Source organism: Agrilus planipennis, unplaced genomic scaffold (genome assembly GCF_000699045.2).
Source record: "Agrilus planipennis isolate EAB-ADULT unplaced genomic scaffold, Apla_2.0 scaffold25, whole genome shotgun sequence".
NCBI classification, from domain to species: domain Eukaryota; kingdom Metazoa; phylum Arthropoda; class Insecta; order Coleoptera; family Buprestidae; genus Agrilus; species Agrilus planipennis.
Window position 1 is genome coordinate 793,310 of NW_020439112.1, and position 25,283 is coordinate 818,592.

The 25,283-nt window shown below is 32.3% G+C and overlaps 3 protein-coding genes across 6 annotated transcripts in view; all 3 read left to right on the plus strand.

Annotated features, from left to right (window-relative positions):
• LOC112905356 (phosphatidate phosphatase LPIN3) overlaps nt 1-10,626 on the plus strand; it is a 20,807-nt gene extending 10,181 nt beyond the window's left edge. For 3 of the 4 annotated variants that reach the window (XM_025977565.1, XM_025977567.1, XM_025977566.1), the window contains exons 2-14: nt 439-943; nt 3,748-3,918; nt 3,975-4,585; nt 5,664-5,866; nt 6,347-6,610; nt 6,933-7,041; nt 7,166-7,394; nt 7,593-7,854; nt 8,033-8,166; nt 8,262-8,410; nt 8,474-8,713; nt 8,987-9,101; nt 9,161-10,256. In XM_025977565.1, coding sequence (XP_025833350.1) covers nt 755-943; nt 3,748-3,918; nt 3,975-4,585; nt 5,664-5,866; nt 6,347-6,610; nt 6,933-7,041; nt 7,166-7,394; nt 7,593-7,854; nt 8,033-8,166; nt 8,262-8,410; nt 8,474-8,713; nt 8,987-9,101; nt 9,161-9,454 — 2,970 coding nt within the window. In that variant the 5' untranslated portion in view covers nt 439-754 and the 3' untranslated portion in view covers nt 9,455-10,256. The other variant, XM_025977568.1, reaches the window with a different exon arrangement.
• Nucleotides 10,627-12,662: 2,036 nt separating this feature from the next.
• Nucleotides 12,663-16,355, plus strand: LOC112905372 (dynein heavy chain, cytoplasmic-like). Its single transcript, XM_025977624.1, has 8 exons — nt 12,663-12,941; nt 13,007-13,243; nt 13,307-13,599; nt 13,662-13,914; nt 14,599-14,907; nt 14,966-15,048; nt 15,132-15,246; nt 15,917-16,355. The coding sequence occupies exons 1-8, from the start codon at nt 12,663-12,665 to the stop codon at nt 16,325-16,327; spliced, it is 1,980 nt and encodes a 659-aa protein (XP_025833409.1). The 3' UTR covers nt 16,328-16,355.
• A 3,083-nt stretch (nt 16,356-19,438) lies between these two features.
• The window catches only part of LOC108738144 (dynein heavy chain, cytoplasmic), a 28,592-nt gene continuing 22,747 nt past the window's right edge, over nt 19,439-25,283 (plus strand). The window contains exons 1-10 of the mRNA XM_025977571.1: nt 19,439-20,206; nt 20,344-20,599; nt 20,665-20,901; nt 20,965-21,257; nt 21,320-21,572; nt 22,257-22,565; nt 22,624-22,759; nt 22,938-23,311; nt 24,458-24,793; nt 24,856-25,266. Coding sequence (XP_025833356.1) covers nt 19,686-20,206; nt 20,344-20,599; nt 20,665-20,901; nt 20,965-21,257; nt 21,320-21,572; nt 22,257-22,565; nt 22,624-22,759; nt 22,938-23,311; nt 24,458-24,793; nt 24,856-25,266 — 3,126 coding nt within the window. The 5' untranslated portion in view covers nt 19,439-19,685. The remainder of the gene's footprint in view (nt 20,207-20,343; nt 20,600-20,664; nt 20,902-20,964; nt 21,258-21,319; nt 21,573-22,256; nt 22,566-22,623; nt 22,760-22,937; nt 23,312-24,457; nt 24,794-24,855; nt 25,267-25,283) is intronic.

Sequence of the window (25,283 nt, forward strand, 5' to 3'; positions counted from 1 at the left end):
TGGTTAATATAAAACAATAATTATTTTATTTTTTGTTAATATTATGTATGTAGTTTTGTTGCATTTTTTACTATCTAAGATTTTTATTACGTTTTTCCTATTGAATTATTTAAAAAATGCAGTTGCTCCATGTTCCATTTTCCTATGAACCACCCTGTATATATTTTATTTTTTTTTTATATGTTTATTCTATTCATGTATTAGACTTACTAATTGTAAATTTCTTTTATGGAAAAATGCGATAGTATTATTATGATTATTATAACTTGTTTATTCTTATTGCTCTAATTGATAAAAAAATGAAAGAATTTTTGCATAACAAAGACAGTTGTTTATTAGTTCATTGTGCGTTGTTATTAACAGTTGCTTACTGTACTAGTGTTTACAACTAACAATAATAACAACTGCGTATATTGATTTTGTTTTGTTTTTTTCTAGGTTTTATCGGTTTTTACAAAAGCTGGACGTAGAAGATTTGTTTTGTGGTACATCGCAAATAAATTCTACCGATCCGCAAATAATATGTAATTGATTAAGTGTGTAAACAAAATCCCCACATTTAAATAAAATTGACGTCTTCTTGAGTGGAAGTGGGGCAGAAATAAAACAAAAACAGTGCAAAATTTGATACATATCACGTAATAAGTGTGTCTAATCTCTAATATAATAAATAGCGAAAGTCGAAATAAAGTGATAAAGAAACAGTTTGTCGTTGGAAGAACTAGAACGTTATATTATTAATAATCTAGTGACAATGCACGGAATGACTTATATTGGAAAAGTTATTTCAAATTTCAAAGATTTTTACAATGATATAAACGGCGCTACCCTTACCGGAGCCATCGACGTGGTGGTTGTCGAACAACCCGATGGGACCTACACTTGTTCTCCGTTTCATGTCAGATTTGGAAAAATTGGGGTCTTGAGGAGCAAAGAAAAAATTGTAAGTATTTTCAAACATTTTTTTTACATTATTTTCTATCGTTATAATTCATTTTTTGTTCTGCCTCTCGTTTATAAATTAATAAACTATTGCTTGTTGCATGTTGCGTAAACTTTTATCGTATTGACTTTCATTATTTTTATTGAAGTTACATAAAAGTTTTATTAGGAGAAAATATTAATTTTGATTATAATAATGACTTTTAAGGTAACATGAATGAATTATTTTGTTATGTAGTAATAGGTAAATTTAATACAGTCGCTGGACATAAATTAATAACAAGGAGATCGTTTGTTAAAGTTCAAAACTACTTTTTTAAGTACAGTTTTAATTATAGAAGATGATTCTTCGTTTGCGATAAATTACATAATTAAGAAACTCGAAAAAGATTGTTGAAGGTATATGAAGGTTGGAGCAAGGGTCTGTACGAGTGCAAAATATGACGGTGGTCGTGGTAGAAAAGAAAAAAAAGAAGTGGCAGAAGTGGTGTTATAGGGGGATGCTAAGAAATCCGTGAATAGGAAAGGTTAAGAAAGAGTGGTTTTAATGTCACTAAAGAAAAGGAGAGATGGGATGACCAATTAGAGACATGTATTAGAAGCATGAGTAAAGAAGGGAGGGAATACAAAATAGAGGGGAATTCTGTCCATAAGGTCAACCAGTCTTCTTGATCTGGTGACACAAGTTGTAGGAACCAATTCATGACAAAATAATTTTTATTTCTGTCATTAATAATTATTAATCTCTTTTTTTTTCAATTTCTGTAATAGTCCAGCTGTTGTACACAGGATGTGCCAAATATACCCAAATTGACTTACCTTTAAATAACCCAAACATTAAAACGCCCATTATGTCTATGTAAATACTAAATACGTTTTCTGTACACGCATTTTCGTCCTTCAGAAGGTTACTTGACATTTGTTGGCAGATACTATCATTAACTAAAATAACTGCCGCTTTTATCTGAAACAGTTTTCGTTGTGGGCCCTGAATTTGCTTTTCATCACAGTGTGGACCTTGTACTGAAAGGACAAGGTGAAGGTTTTTTCGATTTGCATTAAGCGGGGCCTTACGATTATTGATTTTCAGTAATGATTTCATTCTTTCACAATTAAAACTTTTAAATGCTAATAAAAAATGTATAGTATAAAGGGAGGGTAACATTGTTAATTGGGCATTTATTTAGACTACTTTTTGAAAATTATTTACAAATTCGTATCAAAAATCTAAAAATATTCTTTTCACCGTATTTAAGAGTTCCTAATTTTTAACTTTTTTAAATAATGTCATTTCACAGTATAATCATTTCATTTTAAAATTGGTAATGTTGAGATTAAAAAAAAAGACAATGTTATGCTATTTTTTTAAAGTGGAATTTTCAAAATTTAAGCCACACAAGTACGGTATTAATAGTGCTAATAGAAACCATTTGTATAGGTCTTTATTTGCAAATTTTCCGACTAGGTATGCATAAAGCGAGTATTTATTTCGCATGATTTAACTTATTTGAAAGGCCTTGAATTTAATAAAAGAAGGAATTGGAAAGCAACATTTAAATACCCACTTATCTGTTTTGATTTTCACAATTTCTTTTGTTGTATAATAAGGCTGTAAAGATAAATACGTGCCAAAATTTTCAAAACGTCGCTAGTTGTTGTATATGCGCAATTATTTCATGTTTGGCGTTACATTATTCAAATTATTGTAGGTCGCATTTGTTTGCCCCAATTCGTTGTTTAATTACGTTTTTATGTTTTTACTTTAAAATGAAAAATAGAAATTGCGTCATGTTTGGCGTTACATTATTCAAATTATTGTAGGTCGCATTTGTTTGCCCCAATTCGTTGTTTAATTACGTTTTTATTTATTTACTTTAAAATGAAAAATTCTGCTGCATAATAATATAAAAAGTCGGATATTATCAATAAAGAGTACACATTCCTTACTCATATATCTTCTAAATACATAAAGCAAGGTCGAGTTACTTACACCATCTATAACGGCTGGACCAACTTTAATGGTCTCTAATTTGTTGGATTCGTCTCCGCCCCGAACAACAGAATAACTATTAAAGTATGGGAAAAATTAATGAAAAAGGAAAGGCACAGAAAATAAATTTTTAAATAAATTAGGTTTGGGACTCCGTCGTCTTCCGCAATTGACAGCTTTAAGTCACGGACGCTTATACAGAACAGAAATTCAACGGAAAATAGTGAGAAAAAAAATGATATTGAAATATTTATATACAAAAAATAATTGAAATCGAAGTGTAAACAAGATTATAGGGAAAAAAATGACAATAACTATCGCATTGGTTGGTCCAGATCATTGGGACGATCAGTCATCCGTATCACAAGATTGGCAGAATCTATGAGAAACATTTGCAGCGCCAGTGATACGAAGTTCGCGGGGTCAGCTAATTTTNGTAAATTTGGCGTAAATTTTTGGTTTACTTAACAATAAAATTATGCAGCGAAGTGCGTCCTCTTAACTGGCAAGGGTGACTAACGTGGAAGTACGACGAGGGTTTTATTATAAACTGTTTCGAGGCATCCGATTGGCTGTTTGTAGTTAAGATTAAACCGGTTTGATTTGGCGCCAGGTTTTGGTATGCGGAAATGAACAAGTTCATCGAACTTTTATCAATTCTATAACATATGGAACTTTCTCAATCGATTTTGATGATGGAATTTTTACCTTAAAGCATAATTAATTTAAAATCGTTTATTTATTGTTATTATATAATTTCAAGTTTATTAATTGTTGTTTTTTGAACTAATGCTTGCTTATTATTATTAACTTAGGTTGATATTGAAATCAATGGAGAACCTGTAGACATTCACATGAAATTGGGGGAGAGTGGGGAGGCGTTTTTCGTTGAAGAAGTTCTGGATTCAGACACCGATGAAATTCCAGACCATTTGGCGACCTCCCCGATCCCAGAGTCGGAATTAGAAAAAGTATACAAGGCGAAGGTAGAATAGTAGCTTGAAATACATTCAAAGAAACGTAAATTATTTAATTATTACAGAGTTTGAGAAGGAATAGTTCGGACCTGGGTTACCAAGCTCCAAAAATCTATGAAAATGAAGTAAACGACTACACCAGACGACGTTTCACCGCAGATAACGGTGCCATCCAGACAACGCGTGAATTAGAATTCATAAAACGCCAAATAAATCTGGGCAACATTGAATTAAAAAATTCTGCAGAAGATGTCACCATTTCCTTACAGGCGTCGAAACTGAGTTGTGAGAACTTAAATAAAAATACAAACACGTCCGAAACAATATTTAGGATGGACAGTTTGGACATGGAGGAGATACATAGCGTAACTGCTCCAAAAATCACAAACGTCCCGCCCGTACCTGTTGTTTCGAAAACTCCCGAAAAACCGGAAATTACTACAACAGATAATAAAAGTTCGAGGAAAAAACGACGGAAGAAGGCCTCTATAAAGAAGAAGCACTCTAATATTAAACCGAGTAACACAAGTTGTGATACATCGAGAGAGGGCGACACTATTCAAGATGGGACTGGGACCGGGACCGGGACCGGGACCGATGGCAAAACTTATGATTCGACAACTGACAGAAGCTCTCTTGATAGTAATATTTCTGAACCTGAGCTTAAAGATGTTGAGTAAGTACCTGCTTCCTCAATTTTTATTTGATTTTTTTGCATTAACGAAATTGGGATCCGTCAAATGGGAGGAGCCGAAAAACATGGCGCCGATTAGGGAAAATTTATCGTAGTTCCTATAGTGTACCTTGCAATTTCCAAGTTTTTAAATCACGATAAAATGATAGGTATTGACATAATATGTGATTGGGCTGACACAAAGCCTCGGAAAGTAAATTTCGTTGAAGGAACAAATCCGGAAGCTAGCCTTTAAATTAAGTTTACTGCCTACTTTTCACAAACTTCGGATTTAAAAAGTGATTCACGTTATATAAATTCTGGGTGATTTAAGCAATATCATTGACTTTATGATTTTAGTATGATTCTAGTTTTAAATATTAAGGTTATGGCTGATGGTAAATACTTGCTGAAATATAATCATGTGCATTAAAATGGTGTGAACAAATTTTTATTCTGGAATTCACTTTTTTGATACCTACTGCTTTCATCCATGCTTCTATTAGTTTACTTTTTTCTCTAATTTTCCGAATATATTTTTACATATATAAAACGGTTAGTTTTTATTGGAAAGTAGTTAATGCAGGTGAAGAGTGAAGATCTATGTCTGAAGTGCTATTCCAGCTTTTCACTGAACATATTAACATTTTATTTAATAACTTTAGAAGAAAACTTCGTCGACTTCATCATCAAAAAAATTTTTACTTTTTTAACGTGTTTTATTATTTTAATAAACAATTTTACAATTTGCGTGCACAGTTCCTATGTAAATTTTTCCCTCATTCGAGTTATAAATTTTGCCACCAGATGTGTATGCCCATTTGACGGATCCCAATTGTTTACCAGAATATATAGAATGTTAATTGGTTTTGTTCCATTAATGTAAAATGTAGAAACAATGGTAATAATACAGCGGTAGTATTATGAACTCTGCAAATAAATTGTCAACCCATTATTATTACAAAGTCATTTAATAATAAGTAAATTATTGTCGTGGCTAATTCCTTATTGATTTTTATACGTGATGAGAATTTGAATGATATATTGTATTTTAAATTAAATGTTTTTCATTTTGTTTCAGTGAAGGGTCTTTCACGAAATCGTTAAAAGCTGAATCGGAACCAGAAAGCGTTAATCATTCCAGTAGGAAGCTTTTAGATCCCGATTTCCATTTCTTTAGTGACACCGAATTGACGACAGGCATTAACGACTCGAGGCCCCTGTCACCTGTTAATGTCGAGTCTGTTCTGTCTGACACTGAATTCGAAGTTAAAAATCGCAAAGGTGAGTCAGTTTTTAAAAATGGCTAATATAGAAAATTTCCATTAGTTACGATTTGTTTACTTTTTGCTTTTGAAACTCATTGAATAATCATTTTTCATTTCATTTTGTTTTCTTGGAACCCGCCTCTTAACTTCTGCACCATTGCCAAGTCTAAATGTCATCCATTCTTTGATTAATTATCTTTTTAGTATTTGCCAAAAATAAACATTGTAAGTATTACATAAAAAAACTACTCAACCATATAAGACGCTGATTCTTTTTAAAAGTTATTATGATTTTATTATCTCGAGTGAAAAGGATCATCGACTTAATAGTTACTTAATTAAAAAAAAAAGAGAAAACGATTACTACTTTAGTATGTTACGTAATATATGTTTTTTTTAATTAGAATATTGTGGCAATTAAACAGTTTTATGTATGAATTATAAATCAAAACCCAAAAAATTGTTGTTTGACAAATCTTTTCTCTTTTTTTTACAGACGATGACAAAGATAACGAAGGTCAGAGTTGGGGTTGGGGTGAATTTCCTAGTTCAAAGATTCCGACGTCATCCCCTTTGACTGATGAACATACCAAATCTCAACATCAGTCCATGTTAAGTAGTGTTTTCTCATTCATGAAACATCAAAGAAAAAGCAGTAATAATGACGGAATATACCTTGCGGACTTGAGTTCAGGTTCTATCAAACCGGAAGTGGCAGCCTTATACTTGTCAGACGTTGGGACATCTAAAAAACCAACAGGTAAATGATATGATTTAAATGTTTGCTTGTTTATATGGGTTGCATTTATATTATCGTATTTGCGTTTGTACTTTTCATTTTTTTAGAAATATTATGTTAATAAGTGAATATCGAAATTTCTGGTACTTTTTTTTTGGTATTTATTATAAAAGGAGAGCATAGAAATTGTTTATAATTATTGATAAATGAGTACAAGAGTAGTCTGAAAATTTAAATATCTTTTTTAACATATTATTAAGTAGTAGATTGTTTTATTAGTTCGCTTACGTTGATGCTTGTTTTTCTATTTATTTCATTTGGTGTTATTCGTTATTAAAATCAGATGCAGACATGGATTGTGAATCAGGGAATGGGCCCTCTCTCCCGCAAAGTCCGAATAGTGGCGAACAGTGCAAATCTATCGATTCAGACTATGAAGACCAAAGTAAAGGGTAAGTGTAAACAAAATTAACTTTTTTATCCGTAAATTCTTTACCTTACTACTTCTTTAAGATTTTTTGTTTTAATTATCGCAGTTGGAGATTTTCTTTTTTATAATTAACGGTTTTAATGCAGTGAGAAAAATTTTTTGGACGATGTCTCAATATCGCTGTGTGGATGGGATCCTGAGCCAACCGAAGACCAGTTTATAAAATATTTAGTACCATTTAGTGATTTGTGCAATAATCCTCAATTGCTTGAATCTCCTAAGATTGTTATTCGAATCCAGAATAAGTACCTCAACTGGAAAGTAGCAGCTCCAATTCTTGTAACTTATTTTATTTATCGGAGACCTCTGCCACAAGTAAGAACAATATTTAGTACTTTAAATTCGGACATACCCTTTAATTATGTATTTTTTAATAACGATATTCTCTTACTTCTTGCATTTAAGAACACCATTCAAGTGAGTGTAATGTAATTGTCATAGTTGTATGAATTAAATATAAAGACTTTATGAACAATTTAGCATTCTTAGTAAGTTTATTATAATATTTTTTAGTCAACAATTGATCAATTGTGTGGACTTCACATGCCCTCCTCACACCAACACGAGGAACAAAGTCAACAATCTTTAGAAAAAGAAAAACAATCTAAACAAGAACAACAGCAATCGGGTTATTCATGGTGGAGTTGGAGACGAAGCAGGAAATCAAGAGAAACTACCCCATCTCTGGAAAACACCATAAATACCGTAATCGAAGGCGAAGCCTCGAAAATAATGGGTTCAAAAGACGAATGCGTAGAAACAGTTAAAGAAACTTGTAAGTAGTGTTGGAGTTTGCCACAATTAAGATTAAGACTCGTACTATTGTTGTATTTTTAAAGAAAAAATCTTAAAAGGAACAATTTCAATAAACTATTTTCACACCATTTATGTAGTACAAGAAATTATTATTAAATAGTTATTAAAAGTTGTATATAAATAGATATATTTTTCAGACATGGAAGATCTAAAAGACTCTGAAAAAGATGATGTGAAAAGTGAAGATAATAAGACATTAGACTCTCACAGTTCCAAGTCAGAAAAGTTTGACAAATGTCGAAAAACATTACGCTTAAGTTCAGAACAGATAGTAAGTTTTTTATTTTCAAAACAATACTCGACAGCTGTTTGCGTAGCCTAAGCCTTATACATATGATTAATCATAATTTTTATTTGATCTTGCAGAAAAAACTTAATTTGAGAGACGATTTGAATGAAATTGTCTTTAGTGTAACGACTGCCTATCAAGGTACGACACGGTGCATGTGTCATCTTTATAAATGGAAATGGGACGATAAAATTGTCGTGTCAGATATAGACGGTACCATTACAAAGTAAGCATTTCGTGTGTTTTTGTAAATTACATATTGAGTAATAATTTTTGTTTCATTTTGTAGGTCTGATGTGCTAGGACATATTTTACCAATCGTAGGTAAAGACTGGGCCCAATCTGGTGTGGCTCAATTATTTAATAAAATTAAAAATAACGGTTACAAATTAATGTACCTTAGTGCTAGGGCGATTGGACAAGCTAGAATAACAAGGGATTATCTAAGATCCATTTGCCAGGACGATAATTTCATGCCAGATGGACCAGTGTTGCTCAATCCTACATCCCTTTTAACAGCTTTTCACAGGTATTTTAATTTTATTCTTTCAATTCTACATAAAGAATTAATGTAACAGAAAAGGGAGACATTTATCCTCTTTTATATTTAAATGCTTCTACCAAAAAATTCAGATCAAACTAAGAAAAATGAATATTACATCTTATTTTTTGTGTAAACTTTTAAATTGTTATGTTTCAAAATTTATAAAGTAAATAAGACGTTTGATGTTAATAAGTACTCCGCTTAATATGGATAAAAATTATGTTTTTAAGTGTTAATTAACTATTAATTAACTTTCAGAGAAGTGATAGAGAAAAAACCAGAACAATTTAAAATAGCTTGCATGAGTGATATAAGACAACTGTTCCCGAGCGATGCCGATCCTTTCTATGCTGGTTATGGAAATAAGATCAATGTAATACAACACGAATGTTATATTTTTATAGTCCTTACTTTTTTTCTGTTGCATTTTAGGATGTATGGGCATACAGGGCTGTTGGCATTCCTATTGTTCGAATATTTACAATTAATCCGAAAGGAGAATTAAGACACGAATTAACTCAGACGTTTCAGTCAAGGTATGTTACGTTTATTTTGTCTGTTTCTAATGTGCATCTAGTCTTAGTTTTAATATTTATAAGCTGCTTGGTATTAAAAGTAAGTAATAACAAGGGGTTTGAAGTGTTTTATGGCTGCTATGTTAATGAATGGGTTGTTGATTTTTTGAAAAATTGGGCGTTATTAGAAAATAGAGAAGTGGATTGTTGAAAAATTTGTTATGCTTGTTTGATGTGTAATATCTTATCGCTCGATATGTGCGTTTCTGTGACAATGGGAGTAATTTTGTTAATGCAACGGAAACGAGTAAGCGGAACTTAGGGAAGGGTAAGCGCCCGTGTTATTTAATCAATGCTAGACATAGAAAAAAGGAAAAAAGGAAAGAAGACACAACTGTCAATCGTTCGATCTGGTAACCATTGTCTTGTACATCACAACCCATATCACACAACATAAGTTTTGAAATCATTATTTACAATATAAATTAAACAATTTTGTAGTTGTGTTGATATATACTTCGTTACACAAACTCATTTTCGGAAGTTACTTGGATAAAGTAAGTATTAATAGATAATTTCTGTAATTAATATTATAAATAATATCGTATACTTTCAAAATTTACGCTTAATTCTTTTTGAAGGTTCCCCAAATTTTTTATGTTAATATAAATTTGTTTTTTGTAATATTCGAACTGGATACTTGGATTATAAAAACACACGTTTTAGTGATTGCTGAATGTATTTGTATTGATTGCTTTTATATATAAATTATATAGAAGGTAAAGAAGTTTATTCATATAAGTGTCCCATTCTGGTGTAGTTCTTTCATAATTTCTTTGGATAGTCGTTTATTTCATACAGTATTGTTGTTAAAATTGTTTTTGTTTTTTTAACGATTATAAGAAATTATGCTGAAGTGAGATATTTTGTATAGTATGAATGTTTAGAGAAAAAATATTACAAAAAAAAACATCGTTTTTAAAGTGAAAAGGTCCAGTAAGAATAAATTGCTTTTGTATTTCATTTCAGCTACTCTGGGCAGTCTTTAATCGTCAATGAAGTATTTCCACCAATTAAAGATAAAATTTAACAAACCTATGCTGTGTCTTCACCTCCTGAGACCATGGCTTGATAAATACTAGCACTTTTTTGCACTAAAACTTCATTATAAGTCAATATTTGACAAGTAAAAGAGTCTGTTATGATTAGGGAGTAATTATCGGTTTAGCGTTTTTAAAAATTACTTTTGGAAATACTTCAACTTTCCATTCCGATTTAATCCACCAAAATGTGCAGTATTATTGATAAACCATTTTATAGTACAAAAATTAAATGTAAATTTGTCGCGAGGGCAGCGTTACGTAGTTTTTTTAGTAATTTATTAATATTTAACTGTTANTCTCTGTTAATCTAAGGTGGAAAAGAATTTGGCTCGACGTCTCGAAGCAGGTATCCAAGCGTGGACAGATTCTTTGAATGGTATTAAGAACGAAATCGATCATAGTATGGATACAGATGCTCCAGCTCATCCGACTCATAAACCTGGTGGCGATCCGCAAATCCAAACCATAGTCCACGAATTTCGAATCACCAATCAGACCATGTATTTGTATCCTAGTATTGAAGAAGCCCGTTTCCAAATTATGCAGCAGTTATTTGCATGGCAAGCCATCGTATTATCTCAGCAACGCTTACAAAGTAGTCGTTATCAAGTGGGTGTTGACAAACCCGTAACTGAAACTTACAGAAACATACTAACAAAATTACCTGAAGGACCAGGGCCCCTCGAAAATGCCTACAGTGCAATTGATTCAAAGATAAAGGAGGTGGGTAGTGTTTTTTTTTTTACATTTTTGCATTTATTTATAGGGAGGTTCTCATTTATTTGGGTAATTACCATTTCAGGTTCAAAAATACGTCAAAGAATGGTTGAATTACCAATCTTTATGGGACCTTCAAGCTGATAATCTTTATAACCGATTGGGGGATGATATTAGCAAGTGGATGATGTGTTTGAATGATATCAAGTACATCTTTTAACAATTTATAAAATTTGTAGGATATAATTTTATTCTGTTCTAGAAAAACACGTTCTACATTCGATACTTCTGATACTCGACGAGAATTCGGTCCCATTATAATCGACTTTGCCAAAGTGCAAAGCAAAGTCTCCTTAAAATATGACTCCTGGCATAAAGAAGTGTTAAGTAAGTTTGGAACTTTGCTGGGTAATGAGATGGCTTCTTTCCATTCTCAGGTGTCTAAATCACGTTCTGATCTTGAAATGCAAAGCATTGAAGCTGCCAGCACTTCTGACGCTGTCAGTTTTATTACTTATGTGCAATCCCTGAAAAGAAGCATGAAGGTATTGAAACATAATAATGCATCAAAAAGGGATGCTTTTGTATGCGTTGTTTTTTCTAGGCATGGGAAAAGCAAGTTGAGGTGTATCGTGAAGGTCAGCGCATTTTAGAAAGACAACGATTCCAATTTCCAAATACTTGGTTGCACGTAGAGAATTTGGAGGGTGAATGGGGAGCTTTCAACGAAATCATTAAGCGCAAGGATTCCTCTATTCAAACTCAGGTATCAATTAAATATTTATTATGGTAATGTCTTCTATAAACTAATGTTCGGTTTTGCATTTTTTTAGGTCGCAAGTTTGCAACAGAAGATCGTATCTGAAGATAAAGCAGTGGAGAATCGTACCAATGATTTCTTGAACGAATGGGAGAGAAGCAAACCTGTTGAAGGATCACTAAGACCTGATGAGGCATTAACTCAACTACAGTTGTTTGAAAGCAAATATGCAAGACTTAAAGAAGAAAGAGATAATGTTGCCAAGGCCAAAGAAGCTTTGGAATTGCAAGAACCAGGTAATTAAAATTACAAGTTCTGTTAATAAATATTAATAGTTTTTTGAACAATGCTTTTTATTTTGATGGCTTAGAGATTCATTTGTGCGACAGTTTTCTACTTTTTTGTAGATGCCCATTAGTGCAATTCACATATTGTTAACTAATTATTGAACTAATTCTAAATAATGCAATTTTTAGGTGGTATTAGTACTAGCGAGGATCGTATGCAGGTAGTGTTTGAAGAACTGCAAGACCTTCGTGGCGTATGGTCCGAATTATCCAGAATATGGGCTCAAATTGACGAAACTCGTGAGAAACCTTGGTTGTCAGTGCAGCCTCGCAAGTTACGCCAGCAACTTGATGCAATGTCTGCTCAGTTGAAAGAACTCCCCGCTAGACTTCGACAATACGCTTCTTACGAATACGTTAAGAAACTGCTTCAAAACGGTAAGTTTAAATTCCATGTTATCAATATTAAAGTTAATAAATTACCTTAATAAAAGGAAGTTCTCTAGTAACCAAGGTTTTTTATATTCAACAATTAAAAATAATTATGTACCCATGAGTTTACTTTATGCTTATAGAGATGGTGATAAAATGGCTCCAACTGTTGAAAAAACAATCGCTGAACTTGAAATGGGTCTACTACATTTACAGCAAAATATAGACATTCCTGAAATTTCATTACCAGTTCATCCACTTGTTGCCAGCGTCATTAAAAGGTGCACTGATGAAGGTCGAAAACCAAAAGTTGCTGATTTTGGTGATAAAGTTGATGACTCAACATTTTTAAATCAGTTACAAAACGGAGTAAATCGATGGATCAAAGAAATTCAGAAGGTATATTGTAGCTATTATTTTTAAATAATAATATTCGGTTTTATACAATTATTTTGTTTTTGAAGGTAACAAAATTAGATCGTGATCCATCATCTGGTACTGCTTTACAAGAAATAAGTTTCTGGCTAAATTTGGAAAGAGCATTGCACCGAATCCAGGAGAAGCGGGAAAGTATGGAAGTTGCCCTCACATTGGACATTTTGAAGCATGGCAAACGTTTTCATGCTACTGTGTCTTTTGACACTGATACAGGACTGAAACAGGCTCTTGCTACTGTTAATGATTACAATCCTCTAATGAAGGCAAGCAGAATGTTCAGCAATTATTTTCTTTTATATTGTAATTGTCTTTTATTTTATTTTTAGGATTTCCCAATCAACGACTTATTAGCTGCCACCGAATTGGAAAGAATTCGTGCAGCTGTTCAGCTGATATTTTCTCATCTTCGTAAGATAAGAACCACCAAGTATCCCATTCAGCGCTGTCTTCGATTGGTGGAAGCAATCTCACGAGATCTCAGCGTACAACTGTTGAAAGTGTTAGGTACACGAAGATTGATGCATATTCCTTTTGACGAGTTCGAAAAAGTCATGACCCAGTGTTACGATGTTTTCTCCACATGGGAAGATGAGTATGAAAAGTTGCAAGCACTGCTTAGGTATATACAAAAATTACTTAAAGAAATCATAATTATGCTATCTGTTAATTAATTAATTTCAGGGATATAATTAAGAAAAAGAGGGACGAACATATGAAGATGGTCTGGCGTATCTCGGCGCAACATAAGAAACTGCAGTCGAGAATGGAGCACATGAGAAAATTCAGGATACAACATGAGCAATTGCGTACCGTAATTGTGAGGGTTTTGAGACCTACCACTCGTCAGGTTAATGCGGTGACAGAAGGAGAAGAGCTGGAACAACCCAAACAAGATGCTTTTGCATTGGATGCTGCAGATGCAAATGCCATTGAGGTGAGACAACAATTTCATTAAATATTATATATAAAAGAAATTATAAGTGCTGTCAACACAGGGAAGAGTAGTGTTACGTAAATGAAAGTTAGTATCAGCAATTTCTTATGCTGAAGTGTACGATGTGTTGCATACCTATTTACAAACAACTTCTTCAAATTTTAATCATTGATTTCTATACATCTATTAAAAAACAATAATGGCCGACATCAGTGACAATGCGACAACAATTGAAAAAGAATTATGGCCGACAACTGCAACAATTAGAAAAGAATGATGGCCGACACTACGTCATAGTAGAGCAATAAAAATGGCCGGGCCAGGGGGAAGAATTAGTGTATATAATAAAAAATATTCATAATTATTTAAACGAACACAATTAATATGCTTTAATAGATGAACATTGGCATAGTAGGCAAAATAAATTAGTTATGATTGAAATTACTTAAAAATTACTTTAACTGCAAAGTTTAAGGTCTTATAATTGTTTCTTGTTTAATTTAATCTTCGTTATTTCTTTTAGTCTTTTATTTCAAACCTTCGTCGTATTTAAAATGAGTTATGCTTTAATTTAAAAAAGATTCTATTAATTACTGCTGTAGTTTTAGTTGTAATCTTAGATTTTTCTGTTGTTATTATTAGTTATGTACCACTAATTAATTAAAATTCCCTCTCCACCTTTAGGAAGTTAATTTGGCTTATGAAAATGTAAAAGAGGTAGACTGCTTGGACATTTCGAAAGAGGGCCAGGATGCATGGGATGCTGCTGTGCAACGTTACGAGGAGCGTATTGATCGTGTGGAAGCAAGAATCACCGCTCATCTAAGGGACCAACTGGGTACAGCAAAAAATGCAAACGAAATGTTCCGAATATTTTCGAGATTCAACGCCCTTTTTGTTAGACCTCACATACGAGGAGCAATTAGGGAATACCAAACCCATTTGATTCAACGTGTTAAAGATGACATTGAAGCTTTGCATGAAAAATTCAAGGTAAAAAATATTGAATATCGATAATATAATAAATTTATATAAGTTTGTTTTATTCTAGGTTCAATATCCACAAAGTAATAGTGCTCGTATAAGTAAAGTTCGTGATCTACCCCCAGTCTCTGGGTCGATTATTTGGGCTAGGCAAATCGATCATCAGAGTACTCCGCTTAATATGGATAAAAATTATGTTTTTAAGTGTTAATTAACTATTAATTAACTTTCAGAGAAGTGATAGAGAAAAAACCAGAACAATTTAAAATAGCTTGCATGAGTGATATAAGACAACTGTTCCCGAGCGATGCCGATCCTTTCTATGCTGGTTATGGAAATAAGATCAATGTAATACAACACGAATGTTATATTTTTATAGTCCTTACTTTTTTTCTGTTGCATTTTAGGATGTATGGGCATACAGGGCTGTTGGCATTCCTATTGTTCGAATATTTACAATTAATCCGAAAGGAGAATTAAGACACGAATTAACTCAGACGTTTCAGTCAAGGTATGTTACGTTTATTTTGTCTGTTTCTAATGTGCATCTAGTCTTAGTTTTAATATTTATAAGCTGCTTGGTATTAAAAGTAAGTAATAACAAGGGGTTTGAAGTGTTTTATGGCTGCTATGTTAATGAATGGGTTGTTGATTTTTTGAAAAATTGGGCGTTATTAGAAAATAGAGAAGTGGATTGTTGAAAAATTTGTTATGCTTGTTTGATGTGTAATATCTTATCGCTCGATATGTGCGTTTCTGTGACAATGGGAGTAATTTTGTTAATGCAACGGAAACGAGTAAGCGGAACTTAGGGAAGGGTAAGCGCCCGTGTTATTTAATCAATGCTAGACATAGAAAAAAGGAAAAAAGGAAAGAAGACACAACTGTCAATCGTTCGATCTGGTAACCATTGTCTTGTACATCACAACCCATATCACACAACATAAGTTTTGAAATCNATGTTTTGTTCAATCGTTAATAGTTACTAAAAAAAAATGATTAAAATTTAGTTGTTTGACTTGATTATATATTCAAAGGGAAAGGTTGGGAAAATCACATAGAAGGTCAAAAATTGAAGGCAGATGGAGACAGTTTTCGTTTGAAATTGAATACTCAGGAGATTTTCGACGAATGGGCACGAAATGTACAACAACGTAATCTCGGAGTTTCTGGGCGTATTTTCACAATCGAAGCCGTACGTTCAAGAACTGGACGTGGCAATAATCTTAAGTTGCGAGTGAATTTCTTACCGGAAATTATCACTTTGGCTAAAGAAGTTCGAAATTTGAAATGTCTAGGATTCCGAGTACCATTGGCTATTGTGAACAAAGCGCATCAAGCTAACCAGCTCTATCCATTTGCTATCTCGTTAATTGAGAGCGTACGAACCTACGAAATGACCCTGGAAAAGGTGAGTGTTATTTATTAATGACTGGTTGTTCAAATTTTTAATAGTTTTTTCAGCAATTTATTGCGCCTGTTTGTATTTTACTATCAGAAATTATAAAAAAAAGGATTAGTTTGTTACAAATATGATATAATATGTACTATTTTTAATGTTCTAATAACGCTTTTTGTTTTTGCACATTTTATTGTGACATAATATACTGGGTGTAGGAATAACACATACACATTTAAAAATGTTACTTAAATATAATTCGTGATTTATAACAATTTTCGACAAGCAATAAGCAATTATTTTACATAAGTGACTAAATAATGGTCTCACCTTGTATGTTTGATTAATTATTTGATGTCGGTTGTGTTTTTTGTCCTGTTCATTAAAAATTAAGTAAGAAGCAATAGAGTTAGAAGAATTTCAAATTTCAACTGTTCACCATATAAATAGTATCTATTTGTTTTAACCAGTCACAAATATTTATAGCTTACTAAAGGAAACAATGTCCATAGTTCTCTTAAGGTAGCTGGTAGAAAAGTTCGAGCTATTGATGTAAAGTCCCCCTATACGGCATGTTGATGTTTTTTTATTTTTCGTAGGTAAAACGTTGGCTTTTGCTGAGCGCATGGCTCCCTTATATTCTTTTTTTTTCTAAATATTAAACTCCAGTCCAAATACAATCTTAATAAGGAAAATAGTTTCTGTTAGAGACNAGTTACAAAACGGAGTAAATCGATGGATCAAAGAGGATTATAAAAACACACGTTTTAGTGATTGCTGAATGTATTTGTATTGATTGCTTTTATATATAAATTATATAGAAGGTAAAGAAGTTTATTCATATAAGTGTCCCATTCTGGTGTAGTTCTTTCATAATTTCTTTGGATAGTCGTTTATTTCATACAGTATTGTTGTTAAAATTGTTTTTGTTTTTTTAACGATTATAAGAAATTATGCTGAAGTGAGATATTTTGTATAGTATGAATGTTTAGAGAAAAAATATTACAAAAAAAACATCGTTTTTAAAGTGAAAAGGTCCAGTAAGAATAAATTGCTTTTGTATTTCATTTCAGCTACTCTGGGCAGTCTTTAATCGTCAATGAAGTATTTCCACCAATTAAAGATAAAATTTAACAAACCTATGCTGTGTCTTCACCTCCTGAGACCATGGCTTGATAAATACTAGCACTTTTTTGCACTAAAACTTCATTATAAGTCAATATTTGACAAGTAAAAGAGTCTGTTATGATTAGGGAGTAATTATCGGTTTAGCGTTTTTAAAAATTACTTTTGGAAATACTTCAACTTTCCATTCCGATTTAATCCACCAAAATGTGCAGTATTATTGATAAACCATTTTATAGTACAAAAATTAAATGTAAATTTGTCGCGAGGGCAGCGTTACGTAGTTTTTTTAGTAATTTATTAATATTTAACTGTTAAAAATCTATATTATTTAGTGTTGGCGAAAATATGTATATATATTAATTACATATTTATATCAAGTATTTTGTTATGTGTATGTAGTACGTATATTTTAACTGGGTGGGTAGACAAATAGTGAAAAAATAATATACATACTTTGCAAAAATATTGCTAGTATTTATTAATCATATTTTGGCGTGTAATAAGGGCATTTATTGAAATGGTAAGGACATTTCGATATTGACGGGTGTGCTTTATACCATTTCATCATGTTTACTGACAGCATGGAATAAATAAAATAAATAATAAACACAATTTTCAAGTTACTCACAGACGTTTGTTCGTTTACTCTTAAATTACCTAAATAAGATATAATACTTACTTTAAGGCCGTCGAAGTGACTACTAATAGCATACGTTTACCTTGTCTCGCTTTAATGCCTTTTTTAGAAAATTTATTTAAGGGGTTGCGAAAAACTTTTTCAACTTATTGCTATTTTTTTGTATATAAGTATAAATGTTGTGAAACGTATACATCACTTGATTCCTTAACAGTTTTATTTCTGGAAAAATAGAATAGTTGCAGTTTGTTTTGGATTCATCCTTTTTTTTATATATATATAATACTCGGAAATCATTTGCTTTCATTATTGTTTATACTGTAGTAGGTAATTACATCCTTTTCTGTTTTATTTTAAAATGTTAATTATAAATTTGTTTTTTGTTTCAGCTATACCAACATGAGTCACATTGTGGATCAGCTGTTTCCTCCTATTTTAGAACCTGCGTCAGATTATTCACAATTTATTTATTGGAGAGAACCAGTTGATGTTTTAGATGATGCTAATGAAGCAAATTTAATCACATCGTCATAATAATTAACTTTTCCTCCTTTATATTATTGTATGAATGTTTGAGCTTTGCATATTACAATTGTTTTCTACCAACAACTAAAAACGTGTATATTTTACCGTTCTTTTCGAATATACATATATTGTTGGCGTGTAGTGATAACTCATATAATTAATCTTGTAGTACCTATAGTAATTTGTTTGCGAGCATTTTTTAAAATCCTAGATGTTGTGATATTAGGTGTTAGTAAAAGTGATATATAATATGTATTACATTGACTATCTTTTACAGTTAGTGATAAAAAAAATGTTTTTTGTCCTCTTATTACAATTTCTTTTTGTTTTATGTTTTACGAATGATAGTTTATTATTTTGTACGTTATAAAGTCTTATTTTTGTTACTAATTATTTCGTGTGGATTTTTGAATAGAATGTTATTAAATTAAAAATTAAATTTGGAGTTTGTACCTTATAATCGAAGCATAAAATTATTTGTTTTTTTTATTGGCTGAATGGTAAATAGAATTGAAGGATTACGTACTGATAATAAAATATTTAAAAACTGGTTGTTCTTTTTTGAAATTAATATTGGTATCCTTTCTTTAAATATAATTGTAGACGTTATAAAATGTTTTATTGTTTAATTGTAATGAAAATATTTTTAATGCAATCCTGAAAGTCTTTTTTATATTTAGGGGTGAGAAAAATCCGCCAAATAATTCAAATTAGAAACCAGTGCGTATTTCAGACACTAGATGTAGCTGTACTAGCAGGTGTGAATAGTAAAATGGGTTGCATAAGATGAACCGTTGTACTCTATTGTTTTTTTTTTATATAATCCACTTGTCATTTTTATTATTATTAGTCATTTCCATTTCCGCTTACGGCATGTCAGTTTGTCGTTCTTAAGGTGTTTGTAGGTGTACTCAGTTGTGTCATGCAATGGTCATAATATTAACGATTATTTAATTACTATTGCAATTTAAAGGTTACTTTATTATTGTTAGTGATGTAAGTAAAAATATACAGTGTGGTTGTGGAAAAGGACAAAAATCAATAGTGAAAATAAAGTGTAGACTTTCCTCCTAAAAGGTACTCACCTATTTAACAAAAATGGGTGACTCCTTAGAAGGAACTGAAAGTACCCCTGAACCCCAAAACGTGTCTGTAGTAGATTTCACAGAATTTGCTAATTTTCTGCGTAAAGCCGCAACTGTTCTATTGCCGGAGGACGATGCTCAGGCAGATTCCCCAGCACTTAATGCAGCCCTGGAGGATAAAGCTAACCAAGAATGTATAAGAAAATTTATAAGTGATGCCCAGGTCAACACACTCTTTATACAAAGAAGCTGCTCTAAGGAGGATGAAACGGATCAACCCCCTGAAGGAGAGGAAGAGAAAGAACCTGTCATGTACTATATCAATAATGAAGTCCACTTTACCAATCCAAAAATGGCAAGTTTAGTGATGTTAAAACGAGGAGCTGTTATAGAGGCTGATAAAAGCATTAGGGCACAGCTAAGAATGATGAATTTTAGTGATGGTTCACCCTATGAAACATTGCATGCTTATATTAGTAAAACTGTCGCTCCATACTTCAAGTCTTATGTTAAAGAATCTGGAAGAGCTGATAGGTAAGTTTAAATTCCATGTTATCAATATTAAAGTTAATAAATTACCTTAATAAAAGGAAGTTCTCTAGTAACCAAGGTTTTTTATATTCAACAATTAAAAATAATTATGTACCCATGAGTTTACTTTATGCTTATAGAGATGGTGATAAAATGGCTCCAACTGTTGAAAAAACAATCGCTGAACTTGAAATGGGTCTACTACATTTACAGCAAAATATAGACATTCCTGAAATTTCATTACCAGTTCATCCACTTGTTGCCAGCGTCATTAAAAGGTGCACTGATGAAGGTCGAAAACCAAAAGTTGCTGATTTTGGTGATAAAGTTGATGACTCAACATTTTTAAATCAGTTACAAAACGGAGTAAATCGATGGATCAAAGAAATTCAGAAGGTATATTGTAGCTATTATTTTTAAATAATAATATTCGGTTTTATACAATTATTTTGTTTTTGAAGGTAACAAAATTAGATCGTGATCCATCATCTGGTACTGCTTTACAAGAAATAAGTTTCTGGCTAAATTTGGAAAGAGCATTGCACCGAATCCAGGAGAAGCGGGAAAGTATGGAAGTTGCCCTCACATTGGACATTTTGAAGCATGGCAAACGTTTTCATGCTACTGTGTCTTTTGACACTGATACAGGACTGAAACAGGCTCTTGCTACTGTTAATGATTACAATCCTCTAATGAAGGCAAGCAGAATGTTCAGCAATTATTTTCTTTTATATTGTAATTGTCTTTTATTTTATTTTTAGGATTTCCCAATCAACGACTTATTAGCTGCCACCGAATTGGAAAGAATTCGTGCAGCTGTTCAGCTGATATTTTCTCATCTTCGTAAGATAAGAACCACCAAGTATCCCATTCAGCGCTGTCTTCGATTGGTGGAAGCAATCTCACGAGATCTCAGCGTACAACTGTTGAAAGTGTTAGGTACACGAAGATTGATGCATATTCCTTTTGACGAGTTCGAAAAAGTCATGACCCAGTGTTACGATGTTTTCTCCACATGGGAAGATGAGTATGAAAAGTTGCAAGCACTGCTTAGGTATATACAAAAATTACTTAAAGAAATCATAATTATGCTATCTGTTAATTAATTAATTTCAGGGATATAATTAAGAAAAAGAGGGACGAACATATGAAGATGGTCTGGCGTATCTCGGCGCAACATAAGAAACTGCAGTCGAGAATGGAGCACATGAGAAAATTCAGGATACAACATGAGCAATTGCGTACCGTAATTGTGAGGGTTTTGAGACCTACCACTCGTCAGGTTAATGCGGTGACAGAAGGAGAAGAGCTGGAACAACCCAAACAAGATGCTTTTGCATTGGATGCTGCAGATGCAAATGCCATTGAGGTGAGACAACAATTTCATTAAATATTATATATAAAAGAAATTATAAGTGCTGTCAACACAGGGAAGAGTAGTGTTACGTAAATGAAAGTTAGTATCAGCAATTTCTTATGCTGAAGTGTACGATGTGTTGCATACCTATTTACAAACAACTTCTTCAAATTTTAATCATTGATTTCTATACATCTATTAAAAAACAATAATGGCCGACATCAGTGACAATGCGACAACAATTGAAAAAGAATTATGGCCGACAACTGCAACAATTAGAAAAGAATGATGGCCGACACTACGTCATAGTAGAGCAATAAAAATGGCCGGGCCAGGGGGAAGAATTAGTGTATATAATAAAAAATATTCATAATTATTTAAACGAACACAATTAATATGCTTTAATAGATGAACATTGGCATAGTAGGCAAAATAAATTAGTTATGATTGAAATTACTTAAAAATTACTTTAACTGCAAAGTTTAAGGTCTTATAATTGTTTCTTGTTTAATTTAATCTTCGTTATTTCTTTTAGTCTTTTATTTCAAACCTTCGTCGTATTTAAAATGAGTTATGCTTTAATTTAAAAAAGATTCTATTAATTACTGCTGTAGTTTTAGTTGTAATCTTAGATTTTTCTGTTGTTATTATTAGTTATGTACCACTAATTAATTAAAATTCCCTCTCCACCTTTAGGAAGTTAATTTGGCTTATGAAAATGTAAAAGAGGTAGACTGCTTGGACATTTCGAAAGAGGGCCAGGATGCATGGGATGCTGCTGTGCAACGTTACGAGGAGCGTATTGATCGTGTGGAAGCAAGAATCACCGCTCATCTAAGGGACCAACTGGGTACAGCAAAAAATGCAAACGAAATGTTCCGAATATTTTCGAGATTCAACGCCCTTTTTGTTAGACCTCACATACGAGGAGCAATTAGGGAATACCAAACCCATTTGATTCAACGTGTTAAAGATGACATTGAAGCTTTGCATGAAAAATTCAAGGTAAAAAATATTGAATATCGATAATATAATAAATTTATATAAGTTTGTTTTATTCTAGGTTCAATATCCACAAAGTAATAGTGCTCGTATAAGTAAAGTTCGTGATCTACCCCCAGTCTCTGGGTCGATTATTTGGGCTAGGCAAATCGATCATCAGTTGACCACTTATTTACGAAGAGTTGAAGATGTATTAGGTATGTTATTTTTTCCTTTTTTTATTATTTTTAAAAATTATTTTTGCCTAAAATGTTATTGTTTATTTTATTCCATAATAATATATTTTCTTATTAATATATGTTTTGTTCAATCGTTAATAGTTACTAAAAAAAAATGATTAAAATTTAGTTGTTTGACTTGATTATATATTCAAAGGGAAAGGTTGGGAAAATCACATAGAAGGTCAAAAATTGAAGGCAGATGGAGACAGTTTTCGTTTGAAATTGAATACTCAGGAGATTTTCGACGAATGGGCACGAAATGTACAACAACGTAATCTCGGAGTTTCTGGGCGTATTTTCACAATCGAAGCCGTACGTTCAAGAACTGGACGTGGCAATAATCTTAAGTTGCGAGTGAATTTCTTACCGGAAATTATCACTTTGGCTAAAGAAGTTCGAAATTTGAAATGTCTAGGATTCCGAGTACCATTGGCTATTGTGAACAAAGCGCATCAAGCTAACCAGCTCTATCCATTTGCTATCTCGTTAATTGAGAGCGTACGAACCTACGAAATGACCCTGGAAAAGGTGAGTGTTATTTATTAATGACTGGTTGTTCAAATTTTTAATAGTTTTTTCAGCAATTTATTGCGCCTGTTTGTATTTTACTATCAGAAATTATAAAAAAAAGGATTAGTTTGTTACAAATATGATATAATATGTACTATTTTTAATGTTCTAATAACGCTTTTTGTTTTTGCACATTTTATTGTGACATAATATACTGGGTGTAGGAATAACACATACACATTTAAAAATGTTACTTAAATATAATTCGTGATTTATAACAATTTTCGACAAGCAATAAGCAATTATTTTACATAAGTGACTAAATAATGGTCTCACCTTGTATGTTTGATTAATTATTTGATGTCGGTTGTGTTTTTTGTCCTGTTCATTAAAAATTAAGTAAGAAGCAATAGAGTTAGAAGAATTTCAAATTTCAACTGTTCACCATATAAATAGTATCTATTTGTTTTAACCAGTCACAAATATTTATAGCTTACTAAAGGAAACAATGTCCATAGTTCTCTTAAGGTAGCTGGTAGAAAAGTTCGAGCTATTGATGTAAAGTCCCCCTATACGGCATGTTGATGTTTTTTTATTTTTCGTAGGTAAAACGTTGGCTTTTGCTGAGCGCATGGCTCCCTTATATTCTTTTTTTTTCTAAATATTAAACTCCAGTCCAAATACAATCTTAATAAGGAAAATAGTTTCTGTTAGAGACACTTTTTGACATTGATCAGTAACTGGCAGTAACATAATAATTTATATAAAATAGCTCAAAAACGTAACTCAAAAGTAGGTAAAAGAAAAAATCTAAATTTATTATATTTTTTCTATTTCCTTTTCCCTTAGCGTATGAATAACCTACCGCATAATTCTGTTTCATAGAACTGTAATTGTTTTTGTTATTATATGCATGATGTAAATTTTCTAGTTTAAAATTATATAGCTTTAAAAAAATGAAGATGAATTCGTTCTTTCCTTTCTAAGTATGCAGTTGTATATATGCATATAATATATTCATTTTATGGATTATTGTACTTTCCGTTTGTAACATATCGTACCCCGAATGGCTTCATGTTGGAGCAAGTTCAGCGCCTGTTTGTCTAGCAAACTGATTGGATTTATTTCTACTGTTTAAATAAAAAGTAATTCTGTTAAATTTAGATTGAGGACAAAGCAAGTATCATTCCTCTGGTAGCAGGCATGCGAAAAGAAGTACAGAATTTAATCGCAGAAGGTATTCAATTGGTTTGGGAAAGTTATAAACTCGACCCATACGTGCAACGACTCTCCGACACGGTGGTCAGCTTCCAGGAGCGTGTGGAAGAGTTGGTTGTAGTGGGTGAACAACTGGAAGTCGATGTGCGTTCGTTGGAGACTTGTCCTTATTCGGCCAACACTTTTGCAGATATTTTGTCTAAAATACAACATGCTGTTGATGATTTGTCACTGAAACAATTCTCAAACCTTCACATCTGGGTCAGCCGTTTAGATGAAGAAGTAAATAACACTTGTTTTTATTTGAAGGTGTGTAGTTTAATAATCTTCTCTGTTAATCTAAGGTGGAAAAGAATTTGGCTCGACGTCTCGAAGCAGGTATCCAAGCGTGGACAGATTCTTTGAATGGTATTAAGAACGAAATCGATCATAGTATGGATACAGATGCTCCAGCTCATCCGACTCATAAACCTGGTGGCGATCCGCAAATCCAAACCATAGTCCACGAATTTCGAATCACCAATCAGACCATGTATTTGTATCCTAGTATTGAAGAAGCCCGTTTCCAAATTATGCAGCAGTTATTTGCATGGCAAGCCATCGTATTATCTCAGCAACGCTTACAAAGTAGTCGTTATCAAGTGGGTGTTGACAAACCCGTAACTGAAACTTACAGAAACATACTAACAAAATTACCTGAAGGACCAGGGCCCCTCGAAAATGCCTACAGTGCAATTGATTCAAAGATAAAGGAGGTGGGTAGTGTTTTTTT